We start from the raw sequence: 16,034 nt of genomic DNA, 5'->3' as shown, positions 1-16,034 counted from the left end.
TCGCTAATTGCGAATCGCAAATAAGGACTGACTCCCCATTCATTCCTATGGGCCTTTAGGCCCATAGGAATGAATGGGAAAGCCATTCCTTATTTGCGATTCGCAATTAGCGAATCGCAAATAAGGAATCAGTAGAAATCGCAAATAATATTGCGATTCCTACATGCATCCCGTTTTGCTAGTCTTTAATAGCGAATCCTTAAAATTCGCTATTAAGGACTCGCAAAACATAACTTTGATGCATCTGGGGGAAAGTTTCCAAAGTGTTTCAAAGACCACTTACCAATTTCTCTTAATGTTTCAGAGTGCGTTCAGGGAGATACTATTTTTGCAAGATTAAGAAAAATTGTCAATGTTTTTCTTGCGCATTGTCCAAGTTCTTTTTTTGTGTTCAGATTTCCAGCAGGAGAGATTGTTAGATTGTTTCTCTGAACAAAAGAGTACAATCGCACTCCTCTGCGGAAATCACTGCCACGCTGTGCCCAGACCTTCAGTGACTTTCAGATGAGATTTGAAGCTGGCATCCTGCAGATGACAGGTCACCCCTTTCATGAGTTGAGCGGCCTGAGCCGTAGGAAAGCTGACATTGTTCTCATATTGAAGTCCACCTCTCTTTGCTTTTCCCTCCACCAGGAAGTCTTGGCGGATGGGAAGCGCGAGACCACGGTGAGCTGCCTCCTGATCAACCCCACAGACCAGGACATTGGACGCGTCTTCACTTGCAAAACGACCAACGAAGCAGTCCCAACGGGCAAGGAGGTGTCCATCAAACTCAACGTTCACCGTAGGTGTCTGGCGGGGGCCGCGGCTGGGCTGCCAGGGTTACAGCTTATAGTGCGGTCTGCTCTCTCTGGGAGCTCCAGCTGAGAAATACTAAGGCAAGACCCAGGGGCTAGAGAGAGTACGTGAGATGTGTGGCACGGGTCAGAGGACTTCTGCATCGCTTTGAAGATCCTCTGAGGGAAGAGGAGAGAGAGGGAGAGAGTGTGATACCAGCAGAGAAAGCAATACTGACGGGAGCGGAGGTATCTGCTGGCCCTGAGCCTGAGGGTGGATGCGCAGCGAAAGGAGACGGGGGGGCGGAGAGGAAGAAAGGTGTGATAAGGAGGACGAGCAGTTCTTAGACAATCTGAAGAGGATCGGCACTGTAATATCCTTCTGGGAATTTAGAGTTCCAGCATGATGGTGTATGTGAAAGGCTGGTAGGGTGAGTGTTCAGGCGGCTTGTGTCCAGTTGTGATGTCCCAGTCTTACTGACTGCCAATTTCCCTAATGGCAGTTCACCTCTTTATAGGCGGCGGCCTTTATGGCATCGTGTTGCGCTCCAGAGCCCATGGATAATGAGGAAGCCCGTTCTGTTTTCCTTCTGCTGTGCTCATGGCGTATCCTATTTATGAAGAGCCACTTTTTTTAAAAATTGAAATCCCATTGTTCATACTGCCTGTTTGAGATCAGTGTGGCTGAAAACTGCTCAGTGAACTCTTAATTCCAATGTTACGTTCTAGTGGTGCGGGATATTTTAATTGAAGGGCTCCGCTGCATATGATTTACAATCTCATTGGTCACTGGCATCTCCTGGAAAGCCGCATACGTGATCTGCTGAAGGTCGCTGTACCTTCTCGCTGCAAGCGCCTGGCCTGATGAACAAAATTTAGAGGCAACTAGGGGTAGCTCGCTACCCGGTTGGTGTCAGTTGTTACTTCTGGCGCTACCAATTGTTTTCCCTACTCTCAGGGGTCAAGAAGGTCAAATAGAAATAAAGAGAAATTAAGCTTTTCCATTTGTTTTAGCCTCAGGTCAGCTAATATGAGTCTTTTAATTCGTCTAATATGTAACAAAGGATCAAACGTGCAATTCATTTGAGGTCAAAGGAAGTGTGATGTTACTTCTGCTACTCTCTGAATTTTTGCAAATCTTATGTTAATGGCTGGCCCGTTTAGAAATTAGGATTTTCTTTAGACTAGTGTCATAATGGCTGGTACAGCTGGGGCAGAGACAGGAACACGTATCTGACCTTTCCCAGCCCTACAACCCTACAAGTGGCATCAGCCCGTTGCAGTCTCTTCAGCTGCCGAAGAGGATGGAACTCAGCTCAAAGTCCTATATGCATCATAACCCATTTACTGTTTTGCTCCCTGTCCTTTTACGGTGTTTGCCCAATCTCGGGCAGAGACCCTTAAGCCCAACATTCGCTTTTGGACTTGCTTAATTAGAAACTGTATTTTGGCCCTTGATCCTTAAAGCAACCTCACTACCTGCTGGAACCCGAGTCCCGCCCCCTGCACTGGTCCTGTCCACTGAATCTCAAATGAAAAGCCTCACACCAGCATTTCACTGCACATGATTGGATTGAACTGGGGATGGGATTCCTGCTAAAGGGTAAATACCGTCTTTGGATTTCTGGCATTCGATTTCCAAATCAATGCCTGTAAACCTGTACTGGAATCCCAGCCTTGACACCAACCCTTTAAAAACACTTACTCTGAAAATCCTGTTTTTTCCTGACATCTTAAAAAGGGTAGAGTGTGGGTATGGGAATGGCAAAAGGTGGGTTGTTCTCAAAAATTGTTAATACAGAAACCCAGAATTGGATAGTGGCTTTCCTTTTTTATGCTTTAATTCCTTAAAATTGCTAAAGCAATGGCATTGCAACAAGGGCAGTGGGGCTGCTGCCCCACAACCAATAAGAGCTAAAACAGTGCGAGACCGTAGTATTGCTGATCTGTTGTTAAGTTTCTTCTGAAGCGTGTCAAAGAAGCATCATGGGACACTTACCTTAGAGTTCACTCCCTTGTGTCATGTAGATTGAAAAGAGGTGGGTCTCCAGGGCATTCTGAGAAGGAAGCAGATCTGACATTAGACCAGTAGCTTCTAGCAGCCGTGTCCTGGGTCTTAGATTGCAGCGCGCCTAGGCTTGCCTCTGTGCCTTTGTTTTTGCCTCTGTGGCTTGGTTCCAAATTTCCTGCTTTAGTTTTTCCCTCCAAATCTTTATTTCAAGAGTTTGGTGGAATTTGCCATGCTTTGAGTGCTTAATTTGTAGAAAAATAAGTGCTGGGGCCCTTGTCAGGAGGCCACCGCAGTTTGCAACACGCATTGCCACTGTACTTACACAAATACTAACCATCACACTGCTACAAGTGTGACAATTCAGACTGTTCAGGCCGACAAAGCTTTAAGAATGGCTTGAATGGGAGGCATTAGTAGTTTTTGATGTATATTGAACCAACAAACAACTGTTTTTCTGCTCATCTTTAAATTACCAAACAGCACTACCATGTGGCAGCTGTCATAAGCGCAGGTTTCAGCAATTAAGTGCCAGTGCCAAGCACCGGAAACCACCAGCTCAAATTAAGCATCATGTTTCACCCTCAACCCCCTATGGCTATGATGTTATGTTTCAAGTATGGAATGGCAGAGGTCAGGCGGTCTACATCTCACACACGTTTCCTCCTGTGTGTAACTGAGATGTTACTTAATGGTAGAGCGGTCTTTCACCCTGAGGAGTGGTATAAATCCAGATGTAGCTTGCCCTTCCTAATATGGGGGCTGAATTGTGCTCAACTTTGAATGAACTTTTATTTGATATTTATATTGTTTTTATCTGTCCGAATGGCAGACCACAAGATGGGATGCGCCTGCCTATGAGACTAGATGAGTGATATAACACTGATTTGTTCTGTTTGAGTAATCGACACAATCCAAATAATCTTAACTTTAGTTCACAATTGTGGAAAGCAGTTAGTGAAGGGGAGGATCCGCGCCTGGTTCTCATGTTACTTCCCAATGGATAGATTTCCTTAGCGTGAATTTACATGGGACCTATCTGATGGGTATGCTGCTTGAATGGGAGGTGTAGCCTTATCCCCTGGGTGCTCGCTCGCTGCAGACATCTACAGTGATTGGGCATGCTTAAAGTCTGGCTACAGTCAGTTGCGTGCAAAATGTGATCTATTTATGGCCATGGCATTTTGCGGACCATTACACTGCGCCATTGACATTCTATTATGGCTTAGGTAATGTGCATAATGGTTTCTTACAGCATGCACACTCAGGGAAGATCTGTCAGCTGCAGAAACAGCTCCTCCAGGCCTGCCAGGGGCTTCACACCAGAGGCTCGGCGCCCTATAGCTGCACTGGCCCCGGGAGGTGGCCATCTTGGATGACCCTCTAGCAGAACTCTTCAAACCGCACAAGCCAGATGTGTTGGGTTTGTCAATGCCGGCGTATATTGTTGCAACCTCTTTCTCCGAACGAGTTCTGGCCGCAGTGTGCCCCCGTAGGAGTTCACTGTCCCTTTGAAGGCAGCGGCAGATAGACTGGTCCAACACTCACTTAATTTAACGCGGACTGTGGTGATACTCTGTATCTGCGCGTATATATTGCTCATGTTCCCATTAAGCTAAAACTCAGAGGAATCTCTAGATTACATTTCCAGTGACTGATCCAACTTCACCAGAGCTTAACTGCTGGGGAGTGTGGTCCCTGAAAAGTTATTTTACTATCCCATGCCTCACTTCCAATGTTTGAGATGAATGGGAGCTATTTAATGTTGACTTCCTCCCACTTTGAAGCTGTAAATTAAAAATTTGACGATTACCATTGGCTGACTAGAGTAGATTTACTTCCTGTTAGGACTTTTGTGTTTAGGACGGCTTATCTGTACCCTCGGGTCAATTGGGATTGCAGCTGGATTCCAAGATGGAGCCTTGATGCGACTCATTTCCGGTTTAGTGCTATTGTTTAAGTATCAGGAAGGGGTTGTGTCCGGATTTACGAAACGCGGCATTGGGTACAAACCAGAGCGCCTGTCCACGCTGCCCTATGATTAATGCGGGATTGAAGAACCCCTCCCCAACCGTCAGTGAGTTCAGGTGTGAACGTTTCAAGCCCCTCAGTTGGTGGTTAGTTAGGGGGGTCCCTGGCTTCTTACTGTTACTGCATGCATCTTTGCTTATCAAAGAATGGGGAAGAGGTGTGGCGCCGCGGCTAGGGCGACTGACTGCCGAATCTGGGGGTCAATGTTCGATCCCTGGCACCGGCGGCAGTCCCCATGTGACTCTGGGCAATGGCTTGCTTAATCTTCCGGACGGCCCCCAGCGCCTAGAGACCCTTACGGCTGTGCGCTTTACAAATGTGGATTATTATTTATTTATTTATGCAAGAGCTGTCTAATGGATGCTCTCTGATCTTGGTCGACACTGAGAAATTCTACCTGTGAGGTGCAGCTTAATATCAAATTCCTAATTACCTAATCAATATGCACTCTTATTAGCATGTACAATAGCACCGTGTTTAACACTGGGTCGCTGGAGTTGTGCAGCAGCGGAGACGCAAAGTATGCAGCAGGTTTAGCTAAATTGTGCTGCAAGAAAAAGCGAATTGGTGACTTTTATGGCACATTCAGTGGCAGTGTTACTTCGCTATACTGTATGGACAAGCATTTCTCCTATTTACTAGAGGTTTCGCGCCTGATTACAGCAGTTAGCTACTAAAAAAGTTGCACCGTGTGTGTTGCACTTCAGTGGTAACTTTTGATTTGTGTGTGAGCTAGGAACAAATGTATTCTTTTTTTAACTCTCCAAATTATGCCACGTATGTTGGACTATGTGGCTCGTGCAAAAAGCACAGTAGCAACGGATTTGTATGCTGCACTTGACTTTAGTTATACCTAGATATCTGACATCGCATAAGCGCGCCATGCACAACTTTACAATCTCCTTGCCACTTCTTTATTTTAATACATTACCTTATTTAAGTTTTGGTCAGTTTATCCCAGTTGGCAAGAGGTTTGTTTACCAGAAATAGGCTGAGACTCGTCAGCCGTAGTTTGCAGTATTCCAGGAATACGTATTCCCACTTCATCAGAGACTGCCTGTCCCATTCTTGGCGCAGGGGTGTCGGTGCGGGCGCGGGGGGTGACGCAGGAGGATGTTTCATTTGTATAAATAATACCATCGCCTGGTAGAAAAAAAATGCCCGCTGTGAAATAATACATAGCCAGCATTATTATGCGTGCTTTATTGCCAGAAAACAGGTTCGCCTGTGGGCATGCATAATCGCCTCATGCCAGAACATTTATTTGGAGAGGGGACGTGCTGCCCCGCTTGACGGTCGCCAGATGTTCAGCGACAGGTCCGCCTCGTGCCCCGCTGCTCCCATTGGCCAGGCCTCAGCTCAGTCTGTGACGGGAGGCTTCATTACGAGGGATACTGTCGCCGAATGCATACAATGAGAATACTTTCCATATCCGTGCTGGGGGCTCCGCATACCAGAGATGTTTCTCCGCAGGGCCCCCCGACGGGAGCTGCTGCTTGGTCGGTGTCGTTTCGGGTCTCCCAAGGGTGAGACGTGGTGATGTGCGAGCGCCCTCTATTGACATTTGTAGTGCACATGCCGAGTCCAAGGCTCAACGCTTTGTAAAGTGATGGTGTGTGATAGATACATTATAGTCGGGTCCGCCAAAGTTATGCGGCAGGGGAGGGTCAAATATGCAACAATGTTGATTAATTTATGCAGCATTAAACCGCAAACGGCGCTCGCTAACGTGGCGCAATGCAGTACATTCTGCAGCATTGGTATTTCGCTAGTCATTTTACATTAATGCTGTTTGCTTAACACTTGCACATTATTAGTGCCAATTTAAGTTTCCCGGTGTGCAGCTCTGGCGAGGTGCTTTTTTTTAAAAAAAAACAAATTTTGATCAGTCAAGTTTGCAACAATTTTTTTTTGTTGAAATCTGCAAGGTACACATGAATTTGAGGGCTGTGTGGCAAGCGTGATACATCCATGGTTATGTAGAAAACACAGCTGCTACATAATTGCATAATTCGGGGTGCCCTGGTCATAGGTTTACACTGCAACATTGTGGTGGTGAGACAGAAAGGCTTCTGGAGAATTCTGGACATCTTAAAACAGACCAGCCCCTCAGAAACCCCAATAGGGTTGTGGCAGTCAGTTTGACTCTGCCCCCAACTTCCAAACATTTACAGACAACTGTGCCATGTCACAAAATGTCCACAATCTGTTCTCCTTCAGTACTTGGTCATTTATTCCCAAATTAACCACTCTTCCCCAGAAGCTAATGGAAACTCTAGTGAGTACATTTATCCATGTTTCCTTGTTGAGTGCTAGCGTCCCTTGATAGCCACTTAAAACCACTTGATGTGTGTAGAGCAGCAAGTTCCTAACTATACAAACTTTAATTAAATTCCATGCCACACTTTTTGCAGTTTAAGTACTGTAACAACCAGGTAGTAATCAGAGTGATGATGCTCAGTTTACCAACCTCAGAAGGAAACCAGCCTTTACAACGCAGGCATTACCATGCAATGTCAGCATATGTGATTCGGCACCTCTTTACTACCATATATTGCACAAATTATCATATGATATCTGTACTCATGGTCAAGTCAACAGAAATTCGGATGTACGTTATCACACAGTTTCCAGACTCATCAAATTCATTTCTTAAAAGTTTTTCCTATATTCAGATTTCTTCTTGAAACTTATTTTCATTGTAGCCAGCATGTTTCGTCCCTCAAAGGAACTTCTTCAGGGCTGATCAGAGTATCTTTCGGGCACAGTCCCATCAAGCCCCTTTTTTTGCCTTTTTGCTTTATCTCATTAGGTATCTTTATATTAAACCAATTTCATGTTGGGATAGACCTTTTATGGTCCTGTGAATTAAATGTATTAACACACGTTATCCCTGCGTCCTCCACAGACAGTGTGAAAACCTTTCATGCTGTTTATGGAGGACACTGGGATACAGTGTGTGAATATATTGAATTCACAGGATTCCTAATAGGGGTGCTGAATCACATATGCTGTTATTGTAACTTTGGGACTTTGCCCCGTATGGGAGTATATGGTGGCTGGTCTCCCGGATTCATGCACCAAGTGCTGTTTTGTTTTCTGGTCATGTATCCACTAATGTAATTAAGCACAACAAATTGTGCCTCAGCCATTACTTTTTAAAATCATTACGAAGCAATGTCTTTACCACACATCATTTACCTTTCATTGCCTTTACAATGCAATACCTTTACCATGTATGCATTTACCATGGTAATCAACCATTAGTACGCAGCTTTTACACTGCGTACCATTACTTCGCAAGCATTGCAATGCATGCGATGTTACAACGCGTAGCCTTTACTACGCAAGTTGTAACTTTGCATGCGTTGTAACATCGCTTGCAAAGCAAAGGCTATCAACATCGTTGTGTTGAAACGGTCGCGCTTCTGTTTCCACACAACGACGTGCACCACTTACGCTGGAAGCCCGGAGAAGAGGAACCACGGTCGAAGGAGAAGTGAAGAACCGAGGTGAGAGAGGAAAGAGAGGCTGTGTAGTATTTAAGGGTTAAGGGTAGGGGGAGGGTCGAGCAGGGGTAGTCTTTTTGGTTTTAGGGTAGTGTAGTTGTATTTTTGTAGTGTAGGGTAGTGTTTTAGGGTTTAGGGTAGTGTCGGGGGTTGTGCAGGGTAGTGTTTGGAAGTAGGGACAGGACTGGGGGTAGGAGCAGGGTCGTGCCCAGGGTAGCGTTTTAGGGTTTAGGGTTGTGCAGTTGTGTTTGTGTAGTGTAGGGTAGTGTTGTGGGGGTCGTGCAGGGTAGTGTTTTAGTGGAGGGACTGGCTTGAGGGTAGGGGCAGGGTCGTGCTGGGGGGGTGTTTTAGGTGTTAGGGTAGTGATGTGGTGGTTGTGTAGTGTAGGGTAGTGTTTTAGGGTTTAGGGTAGTGTTGTGGGGGTCGTGCAGGGTAGTGTTTTAGTGTAGGGACTGGCTTGGGGGTAGGGGCAGGGTCGTGCTGGGGGAGTGTTTTAGGTGTTAGGGTAGTGATTTGGTGGTTGTGTAGTGTAGGGTAGTGTTTTAGGGTTAAGGGTAGTGTCGGGGGTCATGCAGGGTAGTGTTTGGAAGTAGGGACAGGACTGGGGGTAGGGGCAGGGTCATGCTGAGGGTAGTGTGTTAGGCTTTAGGGTAGTGTGTGGTGTTTGTGTAGGGTAGTGTCGGGATGTCGTGCATGGTAGTGTTTGAATGTAGGGACAGAACTGGGGGTCGGGGGAGGGTTGTGCAGGGGGTAGTGTTTTAGGGTTTAGGGTAGTGTTGTGGTGTTGTGTAGTGTCGGGCAATGTTTTAGGGTTTAGGGTAGTGTTGTATTGTAGGGAGCGGACTGGGGGAAGGGTGAGGGTCATGCTGGGGGTAGTGTTTTAGGCTTTAGGGTAGTGTCGGGGGGGGTCATGAAGTGTAGTGTTAAAGTGTAGGGTCCATGCAGGGGGAAGGTTGTGTAGGGCGTAGTGTATTAGGGTTTAGGGTAGTGTAGTGGTGTTTAAGAAGTGTAGGGTAGTGTAGTGTAAGCATGATTTTAGTGTGATGTTTTTAATTATCATAAACCATAGTACATTTATAACCTTTTGCGATATAAATGCATGCGCAGTTAAAACTTGCGAAGTAATGGTTTATGCGAAGTAAAAACATTGCACTAAAATTGTGCAAAGGAATGGTATGCGAAGTATCGCCACACATTCCTTTACCACGCATACACCTTTACCACATAACTGCAATACAGACTCACCTTTCATGGCAAACACAACCGCCTTTCCTCTTTCACCTCCCAATTCCAACCCACCCTCATATAAAGTTGAAACCTCTATCCGCCACACATTGAGAGGTGCTATATCCAGCTGCGGGGTCCTAAATAACCGCGTCATCAAATCTAGAGAGAATATTAGACTGAGAGAGACCAGGCACCAGGCAGGTTTGTGGCCGGTGATTGCTAGCCGCATCCTCCCAAGGCCTGTCATGTTTTACTCCTCCAGCAAGCATGGTATTAGCTGCCCTTTTCTTCTGGTTTGCTAAATTACCAAGCTATTGTAAAGGTCAATCATTTGCTGTTTGCTAAAGCACAGTCTTTTCGCTCCATCCAGGCCTTTATTTGGCCTTTTCGTCGTGTTTTACAATTTAAAAATGTACACTGGCAAAGGTTAAACAGTATTAGAAATTCTAAAAAGCTGCGATCTGCTCTGTAAGGGTGATTGGGAGAGATTTGCTCAGGCACTTTTCCAGTATTTGGACTGGATCTCGTTTCATTATGCTGGTTTTTGTGTTGTTCTCAGCTGTGATATTGGCAGTGCAGTGTGACTATGTAATAATTTAAAATGCATTATAGCAGGTCACGGTATTGAAAGCATCCTTCACTAACGCCTGCCTTAAATGTAGAAAAATAGTCCTGTTAAAACGGACATACATAGAACAAATTAAGGGGTAACTACAGAATGTGTGTTGTTTATTTATTTATTTTAGAGGTTTTATATAGCGCTGGCTGGACCCAGAGGTATCAGAGCGCTTTACATTTTTGAGACAAGAAGGTCAATAAGACAGGGAACATACATAGCATCAATGTATATAAACAACATATAAGTCTCCGCCTGACAGATTTCAAAATGATAAATATGGGAAATAAGCACACCACAACCTTTAGCAATACTACAGTATCAATAGATCATCTTAGTAAAGTGAAATGAATTGTAATTTATTTAAAATGTGGCCAAGGATAAGCCTAATAATGCAAAGCAGTGCAGTAGTTTACAAACAAGGATACACTGCAAATGATTGTACGAAATAGAGAAGTGGTGGAGATAAAAGAAATGGGATCCTTCACATATTAAAACGTTATATTGACCTAATAGAAATACTCATCTAAAAGTGTCAAAAGGGTGCTTAAAATTAGTACCTGGCCTACAAATATATTCTATGGGTCGCTAAGTTGTCAACTAACATTTCGGCTGTGATCATATTCTTTGACAGCCTTCTTCAGGACTTGGAAGGAATTAAAGAATCAAGTCACCCTGGTTTGAATTTAATGCCACAAGGCTAAACAAAAGTGGTCGAGAGGTTTGAAAAAAAGAGGTCGGTGCCCGTGTGAAGTGAAAACATCTAAGTTTAAATATATTTAGATTATTATGCAGACTGGATCATGGTTTCATCATATTTATTTTTCACTCTGTGTAATCCTATTTTTTTTCAGTCATTAATGATTTATCGTATTTAGGTCCCCACTAGCAGGAACAAACTAGGAAAAATCTTTATATCTACGACCACTCCAAAAGAATGTATTGAAAGCCGACTAGAGTGAAGAAAGCGTCCTATCCTGAAATTAAAACAAGCTCGTAAATGCAGACACCATGGTTGAACCTCAGCGCTCTGTCCTTTTCATCTTTTTCGTTTCTGTGAATTTACTTCTTCACAGTTTTTATTTAAAAATCCTATAGGCACTGCAGGCATGATTACCTTGGTATGTATTGCATGTCACAACTCCATAGTCACCCACTGAGCGATCATATATACATTTGGTCACCTCAACAATCGATGGTGACCAGTGCTTAATTTGAGCCGGTGGTTTCTGTAGCTCAGCACCGGCACGTAGATGTCAACAGTGGTGCTTGTAACAGTCTGCCACAAGGTGGCGCTGTCTAAGATGACCACAACAACAGTCAATTATTAATTCAATATACCTTAAAAATGACAACTACCTGTTACCCGTGCCATTCTTATAGGTCTGCTGGCCTGGAATAGTTCAAATCATCACACTTGTAGGTGTGTGATTGTTAGTAGTTGTGTTGTAACTATCATTGGCAGCCAGGCAGGGGCAATGTATGGAGCAAGCTGCAGTGGCCTCCTGACGAGAGCCCTAGCACTTATTAATTTACAAATTAAGCACTGAATATTGGTGACACGAGTAGTACACTTTCCCAAGCCTTGTTTACAGTCTGCCCCCGAATCTTGAACCACATGAGGTCTACAAACACAATTTGCGGCCCTCCATCTCCCCAAAGTTGCATATTGATTGGAGGCATGTCCTGAAATGCAGATAGCATGTACGCTACCCCCGAGATTTCTTTCCACAGCGATGCTCTCCATTTCCAATCACTATTGACAGGTCCACGTTGTGTTAACTTTTAGCCAGTCTACAATCGGATTGAAGAAGTTGAGGGCAGTGAATACCTTCAGTCTGCTCCACAGTGGGTAAAGATTATTACAAGCATTTACAATGCAACGGTTTCGCCTTCGGAAAAGTTAGAGCTATTGGCATTGTAAATGACAAACTTTTTATTTATGTGTTGGTTTTGAAAACAGATAAATAAATGGCATTGTCATTTACAATGCCAATAGCTTACTCTGTCGCAAATGCGAGACATATTGCATTTGCACACACACACCCACACAAAAGCCCCACACACACACAAGAGCCCCCCACACACACACGAGGCCCACACACACACCACACAAGAGCTGATGAATAATACTGCAAGAAAGAAGAAACAATGGCAGTGCTTCCGGGTGGGGGTAAGTGGGGTGGCAAAGTAAACAAACCTGATTAGAGACCGATAAATGCTAACATTTGCAAAGCAAGTTAAACATGTGTGCGAGGAAAATTGGATAAGGGCGAAACAAAGGAAGAAAAAGCACGTAACAAAAGAAAGAAAGATAGAAAAGAAAAATGGAAGAATGGAACAAGGGATGAAGGGAACTCTCTTCCGGCGGACCTTTCTAGAAAGGATCCAGAACGCGCAAAGTGGAGTTTTCATTTAGACAGCCTAGGGAAAGTCACTCATGATGCTATGTACTTTAGCATAGGAGAAACCAGGATAAAAACATGTGAGCGTAAAGTAAATGCGATGTTAGGAAAGTCACATGATCGAAAATTAAAGCACAAACTAAGAATGTCAAGAAGGTAGGAAATTACAACCAAACATGCAAAAATGTGTCATCCAAATTACAAATCAACTGCAATGCTATGACAAAACAAAATACAAACTAAGGGAATGAGACCTACAACTGCGATAATATTAAAAGCATATCAGACGTCACATAATTACACGTTGCCACATTGTTAGTACCCAGTGAAAAAGAAATGTCGAACCCCTTGCACACCTGTTTGCACTGATAATACCTGTCTTGCGGTAACTACTTCTGCAAACACTGGAGAACGTTTGCTATTTGCACCTCTTTTAGCACATACTTCCAAGTCTGAATGACTGGGTTTAAATAACATAGTATTGCAGTTAAAGAGGTCAGAAAAACTGATGAAAATTAGAATGGAGGCTTATGCATTTCACAGTGAAATGGAATATTGGTTCACATGCAACAGGATGTCAAACGTACTCCAGTGTACATAATTACATAAAACGTATCTTAGCAGAAAATTCCAATCAAACTTTAAAACATGACATCTGCACAATTGCCTTAACACTTGACTTTGGCCTGGTTGAACAGCACTGAGAAAGAGTAAACTCATTAACCGCTCGGGTGCCATAAAATGTTGCTGAGACTTTGAATTCAGAGTACCACAAAAGAATGACTGCCGAACAGATGTCACAAATGACAAGAACATAACACATGTCTACTGCGAGTTCTGTGCAGCAACTACATACTTCTAATCCCAATGTCGACATCTGTAACGCATGCCAGAGAGGGTAATCTGGTAAATCATTTCCTAGCTGGAAACAGTGAATGTGCGGCAGGCATCAATCCTGACTGGGGACTACAGTAACACGCAGAACCATTGGGAAATGCTGTATTCATATCCTGTTAAAACTATGAGCTGTGTGTCCAAAGCAGCAGTAAGTAAAGTATATTCATTTTTTTACATACCAATATCATTTATGAGCCACAGAAAGCTCAAGTAATTAATTTTAAGAGCGGATGATGAAGACACTCCTTAATTTTGCTTCAATGACCCTAACAGGCTCTCAAAAAGTGCAATCCTTTGGTACTTACGGAGTAAGGAGGGGTAGGCAAGGAGATTTGCGAGACAACTTTCAGTAAATGTCCATTTTGCGTGTGGCTCACGTGCGCAATCGACGTGTTCACAATGATTACGTTTTTATCGTTCAACTCCCAGGCGAAGGGATAGGGGTCTGGCAGAGGCACCAGAGTCTCCACTTCACACACGTCCTCCTCTTGGCCCGAAGGCCACAGGCCACTGAGCACTCTGGAACTCCAGGACGCGCAGTGGGACTCCATCGCTCTCACCGCCGTGCGCCCCAAACCTCGCGCACATCTCACGTAGGCTGGGCAGGTCTCCGCAGCACACACCTGCACGGCAGAGCTCCGCGCGCCACCCCAGGTGTGCGACACCGGTGCCCGTCCTCCAAGAGAGCGTGGAGCTCCGTGCACAAACCGTCCTCTCGCGCAACTCAGGAAGGTCGCAGGTAAATAACGAGCGGGCAGATGGTAAACATTGGCAAGAAGTCTGCGGGTGGGAAAACCCCTCGGACGGGTGTCCAACGAGCCCTTTAACTCAGCGAGATTTGAGCGAGGGGAGCACGGCACACGCATGAATAATGCAGGTCAGCCTTACTAAGCCAGCTCATGTTCTCTGACGGGGCAGGAACACGGCAGCAATCCAGTCAGCAGAGCTTAACTCGGCGGCATCTAGTAAACAGCGTGGGATCGCCATGGCAGCGAATCAATAAGAACCCTCTAGGTATAGTATTAACCCCGAAATGCGGATCCTTGGTGAAGCATGCGATGCAAGTAAGGCCATTTTGTGGGAGAAGAGAGCGCCGTGCTGTGCCGAGGAGACCCGCTGTCAGACTCTTCCGTAAAGTGCACAGGGGGGCAGGAAAGGCACGGACAGCGGAAGGGGGGGGGCGGGAATGGCACACGGTCACCGGGAGGGAGGGGCGGGAACGGCACACGGTCAGCGGGAGGGGGGGGAACGGCACACGGTCAGCGGGAGGGGGGGACGGGAACGGGCACTCACCTGGACTTCTTCCGGCGGCGGTCGTCCTGGAATGAACAAAACAAACCTTAAAAAAAAAAAAAAAACCGCCCACCGCCGCATGACGTAGGAAAAGGGGTGGGATGAGTAAAAATCGCGGGAACGCCCACGAATCTGCTCCAGCCGTGGCGGACAGATGTCTGTTCCAATGGCTAGCCTCCATTTATGGAGCTAGCCAATGGAACAGAGGGCGGATTCCCAAGCCACATACTCTAAACTAAAGATTTCGCCTTGCGCGAAACTCTGCTTGCGCAGCTTTTTGCCAGGTCGAAACCTAAAAACGATTCAAAAATATTATTATGACAAGGCCATAAACATGCTGGTGTCTCCGATCTTTACATTTTATGTCGATTGACCATCTTTATGTTCAAGCATTGTTTATGCCGGTGTCCTATGTCACCATATGTCAACACATTGTGGTTAATAGTGTCAGACACTATCAAGTGCGCAGTCCGACACACAGGCATGCCATTAATCCTCGATGGAGGTCAGCTATTTCTACCCTGAGGTTAGTTTTTACTTTTCTTCCAGTCGTGTGGCTTTTTATGTTCATACCTGTTCTTTCTGAAGTGCTCACTTTGTTTCTTCAGCTGCAGGTCACAATTACACAAAGCATTTTAATTTCTAGTTTGGATATTGTTTTGAAGCTGTTTTAATGGAGCGAATTTGTCAATGACAGACCATACTTTTTAATTGTTGTGCTAAGGTTTCAGTAGCCGTTTTCATTCATAAGTGTTCAGCAGCCATGTGTCTTTCTCAAAGGAGACATGGGCTGGTGTATGACTCTTGACTGTTTGGGTGTCTGTCCAAGCTAGAGCTCAACTAAGTAACCGTCTAGCGCTTGTGAGACGAAAGAGGTGCATAGGTGGTTTATACCTGTCTGATGTCTACTCTGAGGTAAACATTTGTGCGAAGGTGTGGCCCAGTTATGTTTCCAATCCCAATATTTGTTAACATTTAATGGAATTAAAATTCCCTAGAATCTCAATTTTCAAAATCACTGTGGTTTGCATTAACACGTTTTACATACAGGCGCACATACACAGAGACATCCCTCCTCCGCCCTAACCTGAGTGTGTGCGCTACACTTTCTCGTCTGACTCCCCGCTCAATCTGTTCCCATTTCCCTCAAGCAAATGCAGATGTGGTCAACCTGCCTCAAGTACCTTGGGGAAGTGTGGCTCAATGGTTGTGATCATCAAAGCATGTTTTAGGACCATGTCCACAAGAAGGCGTAAAGCATGGCCAACGTCT

The 16,034-nt window shown here is 45.0% G+C and overlaps 1 protein-coding gene across 2 annotated transcripts in view; it reads left to right on the top strand.

Annotated features, from left to right (window-relative positions):
* KIRREL1 (kirre like nephrin family adhesion molecule 1) overlaps positions 1-16,034 on the top strand; it is a 459,284-nt gene that overhangs the window by 373,241 nt on the left and 70,009 nt on the right. For both annotated transcript variants that reach the window (XM_078670245.1, XM_078670244.1), the window contains exon 5: positions 634-784. In XM_078670245.1, the coding sequence (XP_078526371.1) occupies positions 634-784 (151 nt within the window). The remainder of the gene's footprint in view (positions 1-633; positions 785-16,034) is intronic.

Source organism: Lissotriton helveticus, chromosome 12, assembly GCF_964261635.1.
Source record: "Lissotriton helveticus chromosome 12, aLisHel1.1, whole genome shotgun sequence".
Classification (NCBI taxonomy): domain Eukaryota; kingdom Metazoa; phylum Chordata; class Amphibia; order Caudata; family Salamandridae; genus Lissotriton; species Lissotriton helveticus.
This window is presented reverse-complemented; position numbering and strand designations above follow the sequence as displayed.